Below are 19,559 nucleotides of genomic sequence, written 5' to 3'. Positions count from 1 at the left end.
AGAAATAGTATTTACGAAATATATTTAAACTAAGTTATTTTATAGTTTTTCGAAAGAGATGTGTTAAATATAAGAGAAGCAAAAGGAAGGCAACGGTAAAAGTAACAATACAAGAATGCAAATATGGCATTAGCAAACAGAATGTGGTCAATTTGATGATCAGTTATTCAATTAATTTCCAAGTAAAATAAATTGATTTTTTTTGTCAGCAAAAACATACTGATTGATTTTGGTCATTTTCATAGGAATTAACAATTGATCAAATAAACTATAAAATAATAATTTCATGATGTATATTTTTTTTGTTCTCCCTTTAGAAATGCGAGGCAATGGTTATAGCGCGTACCCGAAGAAGGATGCGTATTGCGGTCCGTGGACTTGTACAATTCCAATAGGCCCATTAATATTTAAAGGGACTAAACGGTAACAATCAAGAGTTTCGGGCGCAAATACATATCTAACAAACATTACGAGGCTTTTATCGCAATACTCTCGAGAAGATCTTCTCGCTATCTCTGAGCTTCATTAATCACTGCAACGAAACCCTAGCTGCTCCTCCCTTCTCCTCTCTTCTCGAAGCAGAGAAAATCTCCGGCGAAGATGGCAGGTGGCTTGGATATGTCACTCGACGACCTCATCAAATCCAATCGAAAACCTACCGGATCTCGCGGCCGAGGAAACGGCGGCGGTCGCGGATTCGGCGGTGGCTCCTCCGGTCCGTCTCGACGGTTTGCTAACCGCGTGGGAAACAGAACGGCGCCGTATTCAAGGGTCAGCGATTGATTTTAATCTCCCTTAACTACCTCTTCATTCCAGATCAGAGAGTTCAGTTCCTTTTAGGGGTTTGTTAAAGTTGAGATCTTTTTTTCGTTGACAGCCGATGCAACAAGCTCATGACGCGATGTGGGCTAACGACGTTTTCGCCACTGACGCGAGTGTGGCGGCTGCTTTTGGGCATCAGTCTGCGGGTGTTGGCGTTGGCGGATCTTCAATCGAGGCTGGAACGAAGCTCTACATCTCAAATTTAGATTATGGTGTCTCCAACGAGGATATCAAGGTCTCATTTCATTCGAATTTTCTTTAGAAAGAGGAAAGATCGTGTCTTTGAAGTTAATTGTTTGTTTATTTTATAGGAGCTCTTCTCAGAGGTTGGTGACCTTAAGCGTTATGGGATTCACTATGATAGGAGTGGAAGATCCAAGGTAATTCGATAAGATTTCTACTGCTATTAGATCGCGTTGAACTGATCAAACTGTGCTTTCAGGGTACTGCTGAAGTTGTTTTTTCACGGCGTGGTGATGCCTTGGCAGCTGTCAAGCGTTACAATGATGTTCAGTTGGATGGAAAGCTGATGAAGATTGAGATTGTTGGAACTAATCTTTCAGCTCCAGCACCTCCTATGCTTGCTCCTGTTCAAATTCCATTTCCTTCGAATGGGTTACTTGGGAACTTTAATGAGAACTACAATGGCAACTTCAATGGGAACTTCAATGGAAACTTTAGGTTTGTGTTGTTTTCAGTCTTGATATTATAAATGATATATTTGATATGGTTGACGTGTTGGTCTTTGAGTTTTTATATTGATCGCATGACTTGTTAGTTAGCCTGGATAGGTCGATTACTCGAACCCTTTTAGTCTTACTAAATATTTTGTATAAACTTGTTATGCAACAGAGGGAGAGGAAGAGGTGGTTTTATGGGAAGGCCTCGTGGTGGTTTTGGCGGAGGTAATTTCCGTGGTGGTAGGGGAGCTAGAGGAGGAGGAGGAGGAGGCGGTGGTCGTGGCAGTGGAAGAGGAGGACGTGATGAAAAGGTGTCTGCAGAGGATCTTGATGCTGAATTGGACAAGTATCACAAAGAGGCAATGGAGGAAACAAGTTGAAAGGAGGGACTAAATCCATTGCAAAGACTACATGTATTTCTTTAGTGCATGATATACTTTATGTATGAGTATGTTATTTAGATTGGTGTCGATGGTCTGACATTATCGGGGTTTAGCTTTTTATCTTTGTGAGCTTTTTTTTTTTAGCTTTTGCAGTTGAGTTGAGAGAAATCAGTATCATGTGTACCGAGGAACTCAAACCCTTCTAAAGTGTTTATTCAAAAGACAATTCCATCTACTTTTATACAGAGCCTTGCAATGTTTATAGATAAGCAAAGCAATAGCATTAAGTTATACACAAATATTACATTGCATTGTTTATAAACATTGAAACTTAAATTCAAAATATGGATAAGCTTAACTTAAAAACAATACTATGCAAGAACAAGAAAACAATAACTACAATTGTAACAACAAAGTGGCTGTAGTTTAGTGGTAAGAATTCCACGTTGTGGCCGTGGAGACCTGGGCTCGAATCCCAGCAGCCACACTCTTTATTTGCTCTCTGTGTTTTGTCTAAACGACGTCGTAACGGTATTCATCTAAACGTCGTCGGTTCTGTGTCAACCTTCTCCTTAACCAGAGTCATCCTTCCCCACCCTATTTCACTTTTTACGATCTGTTTCGTTAGACTCGCCCAGTGAAGAATCGAAGAGGAAATTCATCGTCCCTGCGCTTTCGAAGGTAAAATGCTACAGATCTTTTCAATTCGAATTGTCATATTGTTTCTTCGTTAGATGGTGATGGAATCTGTGGATCTGAATCGGTAGAGGCATGGATCTATATTCCCAGGATTATTTAAATTACGCACAGATCTGATGAGACTCTTTCTTTCTATCTTTCTCTGATTGTTGCTTCCTGTTGTGATGTAAACAGATGTTTGACGACCAAGACCTCGGATTCTTTGCCAATTTTCTCGGCATTTTCATCTTCATTCTGGTCATTGCTTACCATTTCGTCGTCGCCGACCCAAAGTTCGAATGAAAAACTGATGTTTTTCTTTTTTTTTTTATCTTTTTGCTGGTTTCCTACCAAAAAAAAACAAAACAGTTTAATGTCTGGGAATCAGCATGTCTTTAGCATTCCATACAGTCGAGATGTTTCCCCCAGTTATGTAATATGACAATGTGGTTTTTGATGAATGCGTAATAGACTTGTTTTCATAGTTGCTTTTCATCATTCAGATTTTATCATGCAGTTTACTTGTTTCAGAGCTGATATATACGCGCAGGTATGAGTGAGTTTAGATTGTGATGCTTGCGACTCGCTTAGCTTTTATGAAATGTTTAAGCTTATATGAGTTTCTTCCCATAAACCATGGGAGTTGTTCTTTTTACAGTTTTATTTGTTTCAAATTAGCATCTACTGTAAGCTTGCTTGCATGATGTAATGTGCTATTGTACATACGCATTCGTCCTGTGGTGAATCTCCAGATTCATGCTGTTTAAATGGCATCTGCTTTGTGATACTTGTTTTCTATTGCATCAGTTTTCTAATGCAAAACCAAACACACTAGTAAATTAAGGAGCAGTTTCATTCTTAAACCTCTCTGCATCTTGGTGGTTGTTACCTGCGTCAATGCTGGGTTGAGACTTATGATAATCAATGTAGTTCACTGAAAATTCGAGTTACTTATCATGCTCCTTGTTAGTATGAAACTGGACCTTGTTTTACTAGTGTGTTTTGCATTAGATCATATTGATGCAATAAAAAAACCCAAACGGCTGACTTGTAGTGTGGGATGACAACAAGGTTACTGATCATAAGAAAATATAAGTGAAAAAGTTACACTGACACCAAAAAGAAATAAAAGAAATTTTCAATAGGTTACTTGGGATTTGCACTTGCTTGGCTTATTTTCCCAATGTACAAAATGCATAAAAAAACATGTTACACCTTTTCATCACGTCAACTTAAGCTCACTAACCCCTCCGAGGTGGTGTGGCCTTAGACAAACCCTAACCTCGTGTTCTTCCTCCACTCCTCCCCTCAGCTTCGGCACCAGGATCTCTAGAACCGGTCCTGTCCCATCAAAATACGCTTCGATGTTTGCTTCTTCCGGAATCCGACTCGGCAACTGTATCTCCCTCATGAACTCCCCCGGAGGACAATGCTCAGCCGTCTGATCAACCAGCTTGAAAGTACGCTCCCTCCTCTTCACCAAAGGAGCACTCGACGTGCTTGACCCCGTGACCTTGACGATTCCGTTCGTGATGCTGTTCCTCCATGAGACCTTCACGCTGTTCAAATCCACAAACGGTAAAGTTACCACGACCAGGTAAGCTTCTTCGTCTTCATAGATGGTCTTGGCCGCAGTCGCGGGCCCGTGAACGTTCTTCATCACTCCAGTGAAGTCCTTTACCCAACCAGGCTGGTGGGTCTCGACGTTGTTAACAGTCAAGCAACATTCTTCTTCGCTGCTTCCCGGAGATAAGAACTCTTTCCTCTTCTTACTGTTGTTCCCTCCTTCTGACGAGTCACCATTGCTGCTGAAAGAAGCGTTGCTCGTCAAATGCAATCCCGAACCATTAAGTATCTTCTTGCCGTTACTCAAACCGGGTTTCGCAACATGAGGCAGCTCAAACTCCGTGTTGGGAAGGTTTCTCCACGAGCCGAAATCACTAGCATCAGGAGGGATAGTGAACTTCAAATCTCGACCAGTCAGCTCCATCCACCTCTTCTTATCTTCTTCACTAACGCACAAGAGACTCGGCGACGCCACAAACTCGATCCCGTGAAGACACTGGGGGTTAGAGAGCCCCCTGTAATGCTTCCTCTGCATCCTGTGGGACCGAACAAACCCTCTCTCCGCGCTAAAGGGAAACGGACGCTCGCCCTGACGAGAGTGCCCGTTCATGTAGCTCCTCAGCTGCATTTTACCGAGCGCGTTCTCGGGCTTATCCTTAAAAGCCCACATGTACATGTTCTCCATATCGTGCTGAACGAGAAACACGTCGAGCTTGAGGTCAGATTTATCAAACCCTGTAAAACACCCTCCTCCAGCTTCTCTAACGACCTTTGACTTTGACTTGTCGTTCAGCGCCGGTCTGAAGTAGAAGCTGAAGAAGAACCAAGCTCCCCACATGCTATCTCCTCGTTTCAAGCATTTCTTACTGACTTTACTGGGAGCCACCACGTTGAGGAACGTCTCGGTGGTGTCGTAGACATGCGAGCTGAGGCCAACGTCTAAAATGTTATCGCAGGAATCCAAGTTCCACGACATGGAGGTTCGTCCTACGGACAAGGGGAGGTTGATGTCTGGAGGATTGTAAAGAGTGATTTGGCGGTTACCGTTGTTCACCATCTCGAGATCGAGTTCTTCGTGAGAGGAGGAGACACTGGAATCCATGGATAAGTGCGTTGAAGGATGATGATGATGATGATTCTCCATTGACAAAACAGTGAGAATCGAGCCTTTCATTTCACAAAAACCGAGTCTGATTTGAATTTGTCAATCTCCTGATTGCAATCTTGGAGAAGACGCTAGAGAAAGACGATGTCCAACCCTAAACCCTAGAATTTCACTATATCCCCCAGAAAGCGGCGGGAAACTCCGACTCAAACCAATCCGTGAAATATACATTGAAACTGAAATTTTACTCCTTTCTCCAATGACATCCAACTATATCACAACAGCAACAACAAACCTAATAGGAAGAAATCGAGCCCAGATAATACCTTTCGAGAACGAATCGACAAGAGATTGGCGGACAACACGAAACCTCCTCCGTCATTGTCGCAATGATATGATCAATCAGCTGGATTCTGAAAATTCTGATTTTGTTGTTGTTGTTGTTGTTGTTGTTGATTCTTGTTTGTGAAATGTAACGGTGTGAATGAGGGAGGTAGTTTATGTAAGAAGGAGGAAGGAAGCTTCGTGGGTGGGAGTGAATGTGCGTAAGAGAGGTAAAGAGATAGCCTGAACTAGATACCGCCTGATTCCCCCCCCCACTCTCTTTCTTATTATTATTATAAAATTTAAATATTATCTTTTTCCTCTATCTAAACAATTACTATATGGGTGCTTATCGTCGTCGGTACATGTGCTTATCAAGCCACGATTTTTCTTTTCCCTTTTCTTTAATAAAATGTTTTGCAGATTTCTAATAAAATTGATTTTTCAAAAAAACTATTTTAATCAATGCTAGTGGAGACCAATTGCATTATTGTGTTCCTAGTGAGTGTGTAACAAAATAATTTTAAAAGTCTTATACTAGTTATCCATTGAAATAGTATTATGCGTCATCATCAGTGTAAGCATCCAACCGCTTACAAGTTTAATTAACTAATCCTTCTTTGTTGACTAGTTAAATGCATTGTAAATTCTGAAACATCCTAATGAATTACAAGGGCTTGATGATAATTACGAGGAAGGGTAACAGATTTTTATGATTGACATACTTATGTTATTTCCTCGTAACCTGTGCGAAATGTATTCATTTCTGACTGAACTATTAGAGGAGAGTTTTCAATAAGAAAAGTTTGTCGATAGTATACATGGGATACAACATAAAAACAAAAACAAAACATGCATATTTCAAAATAAGTTGAATTTAAAAACTACGAACCATTTTGTTTAGGCTATAGGTATGCGATTAGGTTAGGAGGTAGGTAGGATCAAAGATTCAAAGCTCAAACTTTAGTTTTAAAGGCTTAGGGTCTATTTTTATAAAATTTACTGTTCAGGTTTTAGACTTAAATGTTTAAATCTTAAACTAGTAACGCTCTTTTTTATTTGTCACATAAACAAACAAAAACTAACGGATGTATACGCCTAGTCGCCCATCATATTCTATGGTAATATTTAGTTTACCAGATGTTCGGTTCCTGAAGGGACACTTGGGGGTTGTATTCAACTGAGAGTTTTAGGTGATTTATATTAAAATGATAAATCATTCTAGGTGATTTGTATTAAAATGACAAAATCCACTGTTATTCAAACATGAATTTTAAAAACTCATTTAAAATCCACTGTTATTGAACTTAACATTTCGTAGAGTACTCTAAAATCCAATGTTATTGAAAATATTTTAAGTTATGGAATTTTAAAGTTTTCAGGTGATTTTAGGGTGTTTGGATGGAGTTTCTTAGTTAAAAAAAATAAAACTCAAATCTCATAGTTTTAGGTTATATTCTAGAGTGATTTAACATAAATCACCTAAATCTCTGCAATTTTTATTGAAATCATTTAAAACTCCATTAAAAATTAAATCACCTCAAATGTTATATTGAATACATCCCTTTTAAACATTATTATATGGGATAATAAATACAGAAATGGTATTGCATTACTTATCGTCTTGCTGTCTTTTCTAACACACTCTCAACTCTTGAATTTGTAGGTGGCCGTCAGTGTTTAAGGGGTTAATTGATTTCATTGGTAAATCAAACCATAGCGAAGGGAGTGCGGACCAGAAAGTTGATGGCGACAGACGGACTGATGAACCACCTTCGGCAGATAGAAGGGATTGTCCCTCCAACAACACTTATGCCGAAGATGCTGACGGCCGCATTAACGAAGTGTTGCATGCCCTTAACGAAGTGCTGCGTGACCTTGCTCATGTCATCACCCTCTGAAATAACAAATAAAATTAAATTGTCACCGCATAATATAGTTTTTAACATCCACATACATAAGTAGCTGATACTACTAACCGTAACAACTAAGTCATGTCTTACAGCTTGACTTCTTTTTTCTACTTTTATAAAGATGCGATGAGATGCTTCTACGAGATATATACATAAGTTATAATCTAGCTGATATTACTAAACATATCAACTAAATGATGTCTAACAGTGTAAATGTATGTACTAGCTGATATCACTAAACATAGCAACTAAGTGATTTCTTACCAAGTATCACACAATCCTCAACCTCACCAATTTTTGGCCCAATGTCAGCCCTACCCAAGTACCCAAGCCGTGATCCACATAACCAGAACCCATCTGCAATTCAAGAACTGACTTCCACCAGTTACTGGATCTGTGACTTTTTTCTTTCCCCTTGTTAGTTGACTCCAAACGCCCTCCATCAATTCCATCAGTAGCAGCTAAACAGACAGATAACCGGTAAGCCGTTATTTACCGCCTACAACTTCAATTATCACAAGAATTTGTATTTATTTAAAAAACATCCAGCAGCATACCTAAGACTAATGTGATACTTTTTTTTGCCATGGAGGTTCGTTGGCCACTTCCTCAAGCCTGATTATCCATCTCTTGTTGGAGTGAAAACATCCATTTCATCAAATGAGTCCGTTTCAGATTGGACAAGAGGCTTGGTAATGTCACTTCTCATAAGACTGAGAGAGTTCCTACGGATTTCTTCCATTTGCTCACGGGTGCAGATGGTCATCAACACCTCCTCGGGCACTTGAAGACATCCTCTACCCGCCAAATCTGAAAGCAACATCTATAGTTAGTCGTTAACCTTGCATATTACCATAAAAACGGAAAGTTAAAGGCCAAACTTTACCTCTCTAAGGAATTGGTTCTGGAGGAATCACATCTAGTACGAAGCTCTTCTTTGTCCAACGGACTGTCTTCTGCAGCGCCCCCTACCGTCATCCCTACTCCTCAAAACAAGTCCCCCACCAACAGATTTGCTGTAGTCTGACACAAACGCCTTGTACAATCGACACATCTATTTCAACATAAAGCAGGGGCAGTTTCGTCACTCTTTTACTAAAAGGATACTGTTTTTTTTCCTTATCCAAACTCATGGGTATTTGGCTAATTTGGACTTCTAGTGGGTATATTATACCTATTGTCCCATAAATATACTTACTACACTAGATACGAGCAGAAGTTGACAAAGCCAAATAAATAGAGTAATTAAAAATAGTATTAATGAACCCAAAAAGAGAAGAACGAATCAAACACTGCTTTAGAAAATTCAATAATTGAGATCGGAGAGGACGTTAAAGATGACCCCAAAAGGATATTGGGAGTTGCCACCTCTCGTACCCAAACAACGACAGGTAAACAAACAATGAATAAATATTTAAATACAACACACTACTAGTAATCTAATGACTTTAACACGTTTATGTCTTAGTACTTGACAACAGACAATAACATCATAGTAATTTAAACAATATTTCCTATTTAATCTTGTGATAGTACATAGTTTTGAACAAATATCATTATGATGGATTGGCTCTAGCTTAGACCTGTCAGATTATGTTATGATATATGTGTGTTTTTCATGGTCACCGTGAAGCCTGACTTTGTATTGTTCAGATTCAGATTAGTTTAGTGATATTGCAAATAAATTTACGGTTAGATCTCAATTGTGTTGAAAATAAAACTGGTTTTTGCTAAAAAGATGATTTGATGGGTTTGGTTTATTTTTGACCATATTACTTTAGCAATAATGACTTTTAGTATAGACTTGATAAAAACTGGGTTGGAAAAATTTCCATAACTTTTCACCTACCAGAACATCTATGGTTATAATAACCCAGAACTTTGAAAAAAAAAAAAAAAAACTCAGAACTAGTTTAATAAAATATTTTTATCAATATTTGTATAGAGAAAATGCAAGCTCACCAATCATAGAGGACAACTGGCCAGTGCAATGTGGTGGCAGATTCATAGGATATCAAAACATATAACATTTAAATTGATTACAAATCGAATAACAACATTGCCAAAATCGAATAACATGCAGGTTTAACCGGTCGTTGATAAAAAAAAAAAATATATATATATATATATATGCAGACTTAACCGGTGATTCATATAACATTAAGAAACATTTTTTGTAAAATAATGAATTGTTTTGAAGAGAAACTATTTACTTTCGGTCCAATGCAACGCAACCTTCTCACGCATTCACGCACTAACGTCTAAACTATATGCTACATATTACATGCATTAAAAGAAAGAAGACTATAATAAAATAGTTATGTAAAGTTTTATTTTTTAATAGTTAGAAGGTGACGGTATTGATACGAACCATGTCTTATAAGACGAAGAATTATAACTTTTAATAAGCGATAATGTTTTCAAAAACTCGATGCCAAAACATTTGAAGATTCAGTGAATATGATAATACGATTATTTTTTATACAAATGGATCGAATACAGACACAACTGTCAATACATCATAATAGAGCAAGAAAATATTTTATTATTATTTTCACAAAGAAAAAAAAAAGCTTCGTCATAGATGATGATTTCACATGTTACATACATATAAACCCAATGGGCTTTAATCACAAAGAGTGAACAAGGCCCATATGAATCCCAGCCATAGAATCAAACGACGCCGTTGAATATAGCGCACACAGAGAGAGTGTGTTGAGCCGTATTAGCTTCAATGGGGGCTATGGAGAAGCAAAAGCACATCGTTGCTTCTGCGTTTCTCTCCTTACTTTTGATCAATTGCTTAGGTTTAAGGTAAGGGGAGGAGGATGGAGATGGATTTGATTGTCACACCGGAGAAGCAGAGGAATCGTCATGCAGTGAGGTTGGTGAAAACTCCTGTGAGAAGGAAGTTGATAGCTGATGATGATGATGATCACGAGATTGGGACAGAGAAGAAAGGGCAATCAAGAACTGCTGGTGGTGGCCTTCGCCAGTTCAGCGTTATGGGTCAGCCAATCTCTCTCTCTCTCTCCTAAGAGCTTTCTTGAAAGTATTTGTTGTTTGGTGTTTTGATTCAACTGTTGCTTGCTTTCTCAGTGTGCCAGAAGTTAGAAGCTAAGAAGATCACTACATACAAGGAGGTTTTACACTTTTCACAATCATTCTTTTCCTTCTTAAAGTTTAGAATTGATCTTTTGTTGTTCTATAAATACTTCCTGTAAGGAGTCCTGTTCTAGCATAGAGTAATGCATTCAAAACTTTGTATTAGAGAATGTGGTTTCTTGTGATTCCAGGTTGCAGATGAAATCATTTCAGATTTTGCAACAATTAAGCAGAACGCAGAGAAGCCTTTGAATGAGAATGAGGTATATATAGCGAGGTGGAAAAGCTGTTGTTATCTCTTTGAATTATTGAAGCATATACAAGTTATAACAATATTCATCTTATGATCAATATTAGTATAACGAGAAGAACATAAGGAGGAGAGTCTATGATGCACTCAATGTCTTCATGGCCTTGGATATTATCGCAAGGGATAAAAAAGAAATCCGGTGGAAAGGGCTTCCCATTATCTGCAAAAAGGATGTCGAAGAAGTTAAGGTGCTGCTTCTAAGCTAGTCGTCCTTTGGATCTTTTCCTGTTCTGTTCCCCTCTCTCTGTCTTTGTTATACTAATCTTTGTGGTAATTTCATATTCGTACTTGCAGAGAGATCGAAATAAGGTTATGAATAGTGTGCAAAAGAAGGCTGTTTTCCTTAAAGAATTAAGAGAAAAGGTGATTCTCAATTTCTCTTCTTATATGTTAAAAGGAAATCTAAATGCAAGACTCTTACACTGACATTTCTAGAGTTTGTAAGCATCCGTTTACTTGAGTCAAGTTTTCCTGTTGTCTTGATGAAATATCAACCACCTTTCTACGTTTTGGTTATATGTTTTCTTCTCTAATGTCATTGTGGTCAGGTCTCAAGTCTTGAGAGTCTTATGTTGAGAAATCAGGAGATGGCTGTGAAGACTGAAGGCCCAGCAGAAGGTTTTAATTTACCTTTAATTCTACTTGAGGTACTTCACAAATCTCTTCCCTTAGGTTTCTAATTCTCGTCTTTCTGGAATCCTAATATGTCTCCATCTCTCTCTCTCTCTCTCTCTGTAGACAAATCCTCATGCAGCTGTCGAAATAGAGATTTCTGAAGATATGCAACTTGTTCACCTTGACTTCAATAGGTACTCCCAAGTCCTAACCCAATATATTTTCATTTATAGTCAATGTTGCTCTCTCTTGAATATAGGATTGACAAAAAAATTTGTATTTCCCCTTGACTTTAGCACGCCATTCTCGGTCCATGACGATGCATACATATTGAAACTGATGCAAGAACACAAGCTGCAGCAAAACAGAGCTTCTTCTTCTTCCTCTACACATCATCAATCTCAACATTCTTCTTCCAGTTCTTGCATTGCTTCTGGAACCTCAGGCCCGGTTTGCTGGAACTCAAGATCCAGCTGACGGAGAAACCGATGATTACCTCCCCTATTCTTCAAGAAAGAAGAAGAAAAACAAGTGATCTAATTGGTATACTATAAAAAAATTATACATCTGGCTTTATGTCATATGAGAGAGCTTGTAATCTTGTAATTCAAAGGCCAACATCAAATATTCAAATGTTTGTTTATCCAATTTTTCCTTTATAAATGAAACCCCGTCTACTTTTCTATTAGAAAACCGATTCGGTTTAATCTTTACCTGAGTTTTTTATTTATTTAAAACAAACTGAACCGAATTGAATCGATTGGGTATATTTCACACAAACTTAGTTCCCGGTTAGGTTAGGTGTACGTAGATGAGAGAAGCAATTTAGCTAACTCCCGTTTCGCGCTTAAATGGCGCGTCGCTGAAACTTATGCATGAAACTTGAAAATTATCAATTCCCATGCAAGAACAAACAAATCACTTTTTTTTTGGAAAAAGGCAACAAAAGAGAGACATCGCGGCGGTTCGAGGGAAAGAAAAGCGAACTTGGTTGGAACATTTTGAAAGAATGTTGGAGTGTTTTCAATTAATACTAATACTAATACATATAGTATATATTTATAAATTAATGTTTTTCACTTACTCACACTCGAATTCTTTCGGTCGCCCTATTTAAATCCACTATAGACAAACATTAAAAAAGTTATAACATGTAGTTTGACCTAACTAAAAAAGTGTCACGTTGAATTGTCACATAATTGAAATGTTAATTTTGCTTACGTGGTGAAGTGAGAATCAATTGAAAATTTTGTTAGTCCAAAATTAAATTGCTAGAGAATGTTATATTATATAGCATGTTCATTATGGACAATTCATTTATCAAGTTGAAATTATTATCTTTACTTAAATAAAACCCACAGAATTACCTAATGTGATTAAGATATATATGACAATTAATGACTTTAAACAATAAAGATTTGCTAACAATCTGTATATTTTATATCATTTTTGTTTAATTATTTATTATTAAAATAAACTACACAATTACATTAATCATATAATAATAATTTAGTTTTTTTTTGTATATGTTGTATTTTGAATTTTTCAAACGAGTATAAATTACTAAAACTTTTAAAAGTCCCACATAAACTTTTGTGATCAAGGTTTAATTTTTTTTCTATAATAAGATATAATGATTATAAATCATATGAATAAATAATTTTATTTTAATAGGTGTTTATGTTAATATATAAATATATATATATATATATATATATTTCATATCTTTTTAATTAAACTATACATCATATGAAAATACATACTTATATTTTGATATATGTGTTGAACATATATTGAAAAGTTAATATTTTAGTTTTGAAATCTTCATTGTTTTTTAAAAATGATTATAAATTATTGAAACCACTAAACGTTTCGCATTAAAAAAAAACGTTGGTGTAAAATTTTGTTACACAAATATGCAAATAGTCATAAAATCATATGAATAGAAATCTCATTTAATAAATATCCATATTAAAAATATACTATATATCTATGTCAATATCATTTAAATTTAATTATATATCATATATGATAGATCATATTGATTTTTTTGATTTATTTACCCTAAAATGATTGCGAATAAATAAGAGTGGTCATTTGATTTATATGCGCATACCAATTTATTACATAATAGTAACTGATTTCTTAGTTATTTAATATATAATTATTATTTTATTATTTCATAATATGCAGAAAAACATAAAATAAGTAATAAATATAAAATATTTATTCTGCACAAGGCGCATATCTTAACCTAAGTATGTATCTATTTAATAATTTTAAATTTTAAAATTTTTCTAAATCTCAAGCCAAAACAAAATAACAAAATGAGAATAAACTAAAAAATCAACATTTATATCGAGCAGTAACCAAAATTAAAAAAACTACACAAAAATGAGAAAAATATTGAAGATAAATAGGATTGTCACGTGAACGTAAATTTCTCATAACCATAATTAATTTTTAAATTACTAAATCATGATATAAAAATGAGCTGGAATAGTTTCATTGTAACCAAATAGTTGTTCTGAGATTCTTTGGCCTAAATGTTAGGTTCTTATACGATTAGTGATTTTTTGACCTAAATATTTTTTAAAATGGGATAAACTCATCAGTAAATAAATTATGTAATTAACAAAATAATTTTAAAAAATTGTTTAAGGGCTAAATATATTATTTCCATCAAGAATATAATTTTATTTTTTATATGATATTTTTTAAATAATTTTCATATAAATTCACCACTTACGCATGTATTATCTTAGTTATAATATTATTTAGTCGTTAGTGTTGGCCCATTTAGTCAAACCTTCTCCCCCTTTATAATATTAACAGATCTAGATGTTTACTTACTTAATTGATCAATACTTACTTAATTGATCATCACTGCTGTGTATGTAACTATGCACTATTTTTTTCATCAAATAAATAAACCAAACTCCCTTTTTGCATATCATATATGAACACAATTCGATTCCTCAGAACTTGGTTGAAGTAGTTCATAAATGAACTCTACATTTATGATAATACATAAATGAATTGTAGTTCCTACTTGAAAAAAGAGAGCAGCATCTCTTTCACTTTGTCAAAATATCAATGATTTTTATTCAAAAAAAAATATATCAATGATTTTTTGCTAAAACATATATACTTGTATATCAAAAGCATTACCATGTTACTTTAGTTAATTCAATAGAACAATAGCATATATAAATCCCCACATTCGTTTAGTAAAAGCTATAAATTATCTATAGTTGTTTTTTATATATTGCTGTCTAATCAAAATATTTCTAAAGTTCGTGACATAAATTGATATTTTCGGTAGTCTTTATGTATACACAAAATTAAGTGAACACTGTGGTTAAATTTTTAATATTTTTATATAGCGCACACAGTACATAAGTAGCAGGATTGCCAGAAAGAGAGAATCAGATAGAAACTTATGAGTTAAGCAATTAGACACACTCCCTCTCCTCCACCTTCCCTAAAACCCTAAGCTAATACGCATAAAATATATAAAACAAAAAGAGAATTAACAATAACACTGTGGACACACTCAATTCTTATTTTATTCAACAATATTATTTAATATAATATTCAAAAGATATTCCATATGTATATGTGGATATGTTTATATATAAATAAAGGTTCTTCCTTTACCTTTGTCACTCTCTTTCTCTAAGCTCTCCTCTCCTCTTCTTTTCTCTCTCTAAAGCTCTTCCCGTTGTTTTTTTTTTGACGTAATTCTCCACTTCTTCATATAAGCCTTCACCAAACAAAACCACCTTTAGTTCCCTTATTTGCTCTAAAACAAAACAAAAAACAAAACTAAAGAGGGAAGAGATCATCAAAGAAGAAAGATCAAATATGGTGTTTTCTTCATTTCCTACTTATCCTGATTCATCAAACTGGCAACAGCAAGTAAGTTAATCTTGATTAGGAATTTCTTTTAATGTTTTATAATTTATGCGTGTACTCAAGAATCAATTAAAAATAAAGAGAAGATTAAACAAACAAGAAAAGAGGATAATAATATTCTTGTTCCTTTTGTCAACTTTTAATCTATGTATATCTGCGGTTTAATTTGAATATACTCAAAATTAATTCTTTCTTTCGGCCTTTACTATTTTTTCACAAATTCTAATAACTTTTCTTTGTTGTTTTTGAATCATTTCTTCCTCTCTCTTTAGCATCAACCAATCACATCCACCGTTGGATTCACGGGAGACAACAACATCAGCCAGCAGTTCCTCCCTCACCATCCCCTCCCACCGCAACCGCAACAAACGCCTCCACCGCTTCACCACAGCGGTGGAGGCGGTGGTGGTCCCGGAGGACCTGGAGGATCAATAAGGCCAGGTTCGATGGCGGAAAGGGCAAGAATAGCCAACATACCAATGCCTGAAACAGCCTTGAAATGTCCAAGATGTGACTCAACCAACACCAAATTCTGTTACTTCAACAACTACAGTCTCACCCAACCTCGCCACTTCTGCAAAGCATGCCGCCGTTACTGGACACGTGGCGGCGCTCTAAGGAGCGTTCCTGTTGGTGGTGGTTGCCGCAGAAACAAAAGAACCAAAAACAGCAGCGGTGGCGGTGGTGGTGGTAGCAGCTGTAGCGGTAACAGTAAGTCACAAGACAGCAACACAAGCAGCGACCAATACCACGACCGAGCCATGGCTAATAATCAGATGGGACCACCACCTTCTTCGACTTCTCTGAGCTCGTTGCTATCTTCTTACAACGCCGGATTGATCCCCGGACATGATCATAACAACAACAACATACTTGGACTTGGATCATCTTTGCCTCCTCTCAAGCTCATGCCTCCTTTAGACTTCACTGACAACTTCACCTTACAGTACGGTACCGTTTCAGCTCCTTCTTATCATGTAGGGGGTGGAAGCGGAGGAGGAGGAGGAGCGGAGGCTCTTTTGACTGGTTTTGACCAGTGGAGATTCCCGGCACCTCATCACCAACTTCCTTTGCTAGGTGGTTTAGACAGCTCATCATCATCTTCCGGGTTATATCAGTTTGATCATCAAAATCAAACGGGCATGGATCCGGGTTACGGATTAGTCACTGGCTCGGGTCAGTATCGACCTAAGAACATCTTTCATAACCTTGTTTCCTCTTCTGTATCATCAGCTATGGTCACGGACACTGCGTCGCAATTAGCTTCAGTGAAAATGGAAGATAGTAACAATCAACTCAACATGTCTAGACAACTTTTTGGAACCGAACAACAGCTTTGGAATATTCATGGGAGTGCAGCATCAGCCGCAGCGGCAACAACTAGTTCGTGGAGTGATGTCTCTATTAACTTCAGCTCTTCTTCTACTAGCAATATATAATCATCTGGCACTCTAAGGATCGAATCTATGTGATGACGAGACTTTTTGTATTTTTTACTGGGTGTGCTATGATCTTATGTACTTAGTTGGAAGTTACTACATCGATCGATCGTGTAGGTCTTTTAATATTCCATTACAACTACTAGTTTTGGGTTTTGTTTTGGATATTTGGATTCTCTTGGCTGTTTTTTCAGATTTAGTTTAGGGTTTTTGTTGCAAAGTTCCATTTTAAGTATGAGGATATGAGATCATACATGCGAGTAGTACGGTGTTTGTATGAGTTAAGTATGTTCTATCAAATATATTTTACTATTTAAATTTTTTAGTACGTTGAATGAGGTTCAGTCTTCTTACTGCTTATTATCTTATCAAATCTCTTACCAGTTTAGATTGCTGCACATAAATCAAAAAGTACGTTCTATCGCCTTGACTATATAGAAAGCATAATACTAAAATGCCACAGAAAATTTGTAAGTATTACCTGACGACATCGTACGTTATTTAAGCTGTGACGAAACAAAAATGGAATTTGAAGTTATTATAATATTATCCTAAACAAAACTTTACGTTGCTGTATTTTCATCCTATAAGTATAAACGATGAAATTCATTACAAGGAAAATAATCAATTATATTCTAGTTTTTTTTGTTATCTAAATTACATTTTAGGTTATTTGTAAGTATTTTATTATAAGTCATATGAGCCATGATCAATATAAGTGTTCTTGGTGAGCTTTTGGGTCTAATGGCTTATGAAACAAATAAAAAATACATTTCTTCTATCTTTATTAGCTTATGAAATCTGTCCAAATTCCGCATAGTTTTATGATTATTCCATTTTTATAATCATGGAGTCTTTTACGGAATGCTTTAGTTAGACTTTACGATAATTTTGATGTAAAGCAAGGAAGAATCTATTTGAGACTTCATCTACAAGCTAGCTATTTGAATCTAACTAATAGTATACTCGAACTCGTCAGTAATTTGAACAAAAATTGCAATAACACGCATTACTGCGTCGTTATAATTAAACTTAATTATCGAGTTTTTGTATGTTGATGACTCTAAGGCGATTTTGTAACAATTAGTCAAATTTTGTTCATTATATATATGAGGCAGTTTTTCTATATCATGTGTATCATTCACAGAAAGTATATATTATAAATTGTACTCACCCAAAAAAGTATCGAGAATTACGTGTAAATAAATGTATAAGTGATTGCTTTTACAACGAGTTACGAGTGTACTGTATTACCGTATATTAGTTAATTCCATCAATCGTGGTGATTATATAATGGTATATATGTAGTGTAGAAGACTATAACTATTTAAGGGGCAATGATTTTGTAACTCTGCAAAAGGATTGTTCTTTGCGACTTCCGAGAAGTGTTTTGTGTGCTGCTTAATTTTTTTATTTTAGTGTATACTCGAATATTTCTTTATATTTCCATAATTATAATATTTTATAGTGTGTATTATAAATACACGTTTATAGTGGAGACAATCCGCCAATATCATTAGATTAATATGATACAATGCATGCATGATCGTCGATGCATATCAGTTTCGATAGAAAACGACAAAACCTGATTAGTCCACACAAAAAACGCCTTATAGCGAAGACAACAAAAGATAAAATATTATAACGTGTGCGGTGTGCCAAAGTATTCAAAATTTGTTTCGTTTGGTACTACTGTAGAGTGTAAACTTATGAATTGATTAACGCAACGCACACATATATACATCTAGACTAATAATTTGGATGTGCGCTGTCAATTAGTATGATTTTAGACTAATGGTGCTTTCCAACTAGTATAAGATAAATCTTGGAATTTCGATCGATAACAAGCGTCAAAATCGTCTACTACAGGCGATTTTGTAAATTTCATTTAGGAGAAAAATGAATTTAAGTGAACTTAAAAAATCATATAATTAAAAATAAAGTAGACCGTACTCTTTATTGAAATTTGTGTATGTTATGTCACAAAATCAGGTGCACTTATTGACCAAAAAGAATTCAGTAACATTTATCGACGACTGTCATTTGAGTTTAACTGAGTTGGTTGAAATAAACGGAAACGAAAAACAATTCTTTCAAAAATAATTATATTGATTATCCAGTACCTAGCATGAGTTTACTTGTTTCAAAATATCATCTGCGAAGGATCAAGAGTTCAAACTTCGAACCACACATTATTTCATTATCTTTTTTTTTTTCCATCTATTATTATAAGGAACAAAGTCCAAACTGCACCCAGCCCGAAACCATTACAACGGAAGTCCAAGACAGGCCCAAAACCTAACACCCATCCAAAGTAACCTCCAAAATCTCGGCCAAAAAAAAAAAAACCAAACAAGAGGTCACCGTCCCAAAACGCCAACACACGGCACACGTGTTGAGACCTCAACTGCGAGGCACACGTGTCGCCAAATTCCTTTTCCTTCCTCCATCGCCGGAGGGAACATGCAACTCATCTCTGGAAACCGTAGGCGATTACACCGTCGAGGAAGCAAAGCAACATCCGTCCACCACGTGTACGATCGACGAACGATTCTGAGAATACGCGTCAAGAGAGAGTCTTCACCTCCTCCGGTAGCCACGCCGAAACTCCGCCATCGGCGGAGACAAATCAGTGAAAGACCAACTAAGCAGTCTTCAGATGGCCAAGACGCAACCGGATCATCACTTCAGGAAAGATAAC

The 19,559-nt window shown here is 36.0% G+C and overlaps 5 protein-coding genes and 1 non-coding gene across 6 annotated transcripts; 5 read left to right on the top strand and 1 right to left on the bottom strand.

The window, feature by feature from the left end:
* Positions 1-464: 464 nt before the first annotated feature.
* Positions 465-2,128, top strand: LOC106328935 (THO complex subunit 4B-like). The gene is made up of 5 exons (XM_013767481.1): positions 465-771; positions 878-1,057; positions 1,134-1,202; positions 1,265-1,503; positions 1,675-2,128. Exons 1-5 carry the CDS (start codon positions 601-603, stop codon positions 1,880-1,882), a joined length of 867 nt encoding a protein of 288 aa, XP_013622935.1. The 5' UTR covers positions 465-600; the 3' UTR covers positions 1,883-2,128.
* Positions 2,129-2,300: 172 nt separating this feature from the next.
* TRNAH-GUG lies at positions 2,301-2,372 on the top strand. Its single transcript has one exon. It is a non-coding gene; the product is annotated as a tRNA-His (tRNA).
* An 80-nt stretch (positions 2,373-2,452) lies between these two features.
* On the top strand, positions 2,453-3,053 carry LOC106332803 (dolichyl-diphosphooligosaccharide--protein glycosyltransferase subunit 4C). Its single transcript, XM_013771296.1, has 2 exons — positions 2,453-2,566; positions 2,759-3,053. Exon 2 carries the CDS (start codon positions 2,759-2,761, stop codon positions 2,864-2,866), a length of 108 nt encoding a protein of 35 aa, XP_013626750.1. The 5' UTR covers positions 2,453-2,566; the 3' UTR covers positions 2,867-3,053.
* Positions 3,054-3,617: 564 nt separating this feature from the next.
* On the bottom strand, positions 3,618-5,830 carry LOC106336007. Its single transcript, XM_013774714.1, has one exon. It carries the CDS (start codon positions 5,301-5,303, stop codon positions 3,786-3,788), a length of 1,518 nt encoding a protein of 505 aa, XP_013630168.1. The 5' UTR covers positions 5,304-5,830; the 3' UTR covers positions 3,618-3,785.
* A 4,360-nt stretch (positions 5,831-10,190) lies between these two features.
* LOC106332014 (transcription factor-like protein DPA) lies at positions 10,191-12,170 on the top strand. The gene is made up of 8 exons (XM_013770465.1): positions 10,191-10,480; positions 10,571-10,614; positions 10,768-10,839; positions 10,934-11,074; positions 11,181-11,249; positions 11,435-11,533; positions 11,625-11,695; positions 11,798-12,170. The coding sequence occupies exons 1-8, from the start codon at positions 10,300-10,302 to the stop codon at positions 11,976-11,978; spliced, it is 858 nt and encodes a 285-aa protein (XP_013625919.1). The 5' UTR covers positions 10,191-10,299; the 3' UTR covers positions 11,979-12,170.
* A 3,015-nt stretch (positions 12,171-15,185) lies between these two features.
* LOC106331753 (dof zinc finger protein DOF5.1-like) lies at positions 15,186-17,151 on the top strand. Its single transcript, XM_013770158.1, has 2 exons — positions 15,186-15,422; positions 15,692-17,151. Exons 1-2 carry the CDS (start codon positions 15,369-15,371, stop codon positions 16,856-16,858), a joined length of 1,221 nt encoding a protein of 406 aa, XP_013625612.1. The 5' UTR covers positions 15,186-15,368; the 3' UTR covers positions 16,859-17,151.
* Positions 17,152-19,559: the final 2,408 nt, after the last annotated feature.

This window comes from Brassica oleracea, chromosome C3, assembly GCF_000695525.1.
Source record: "Brassica oleracea var. oleracea cultivar TO1000 chromosome C3, BOL, whole genome shotgun sequence".
NCBI lineage: Eukaryota > Viridiplantae > Streptophyta > Magnoliopsida > Brassicales > Brassicaceae > Brassica > Brassica oleracea.
Note: the sequence above shows the minus strand (reverse complement) of the source record. Positions and strands in the feature narration are given on the sequence as shown.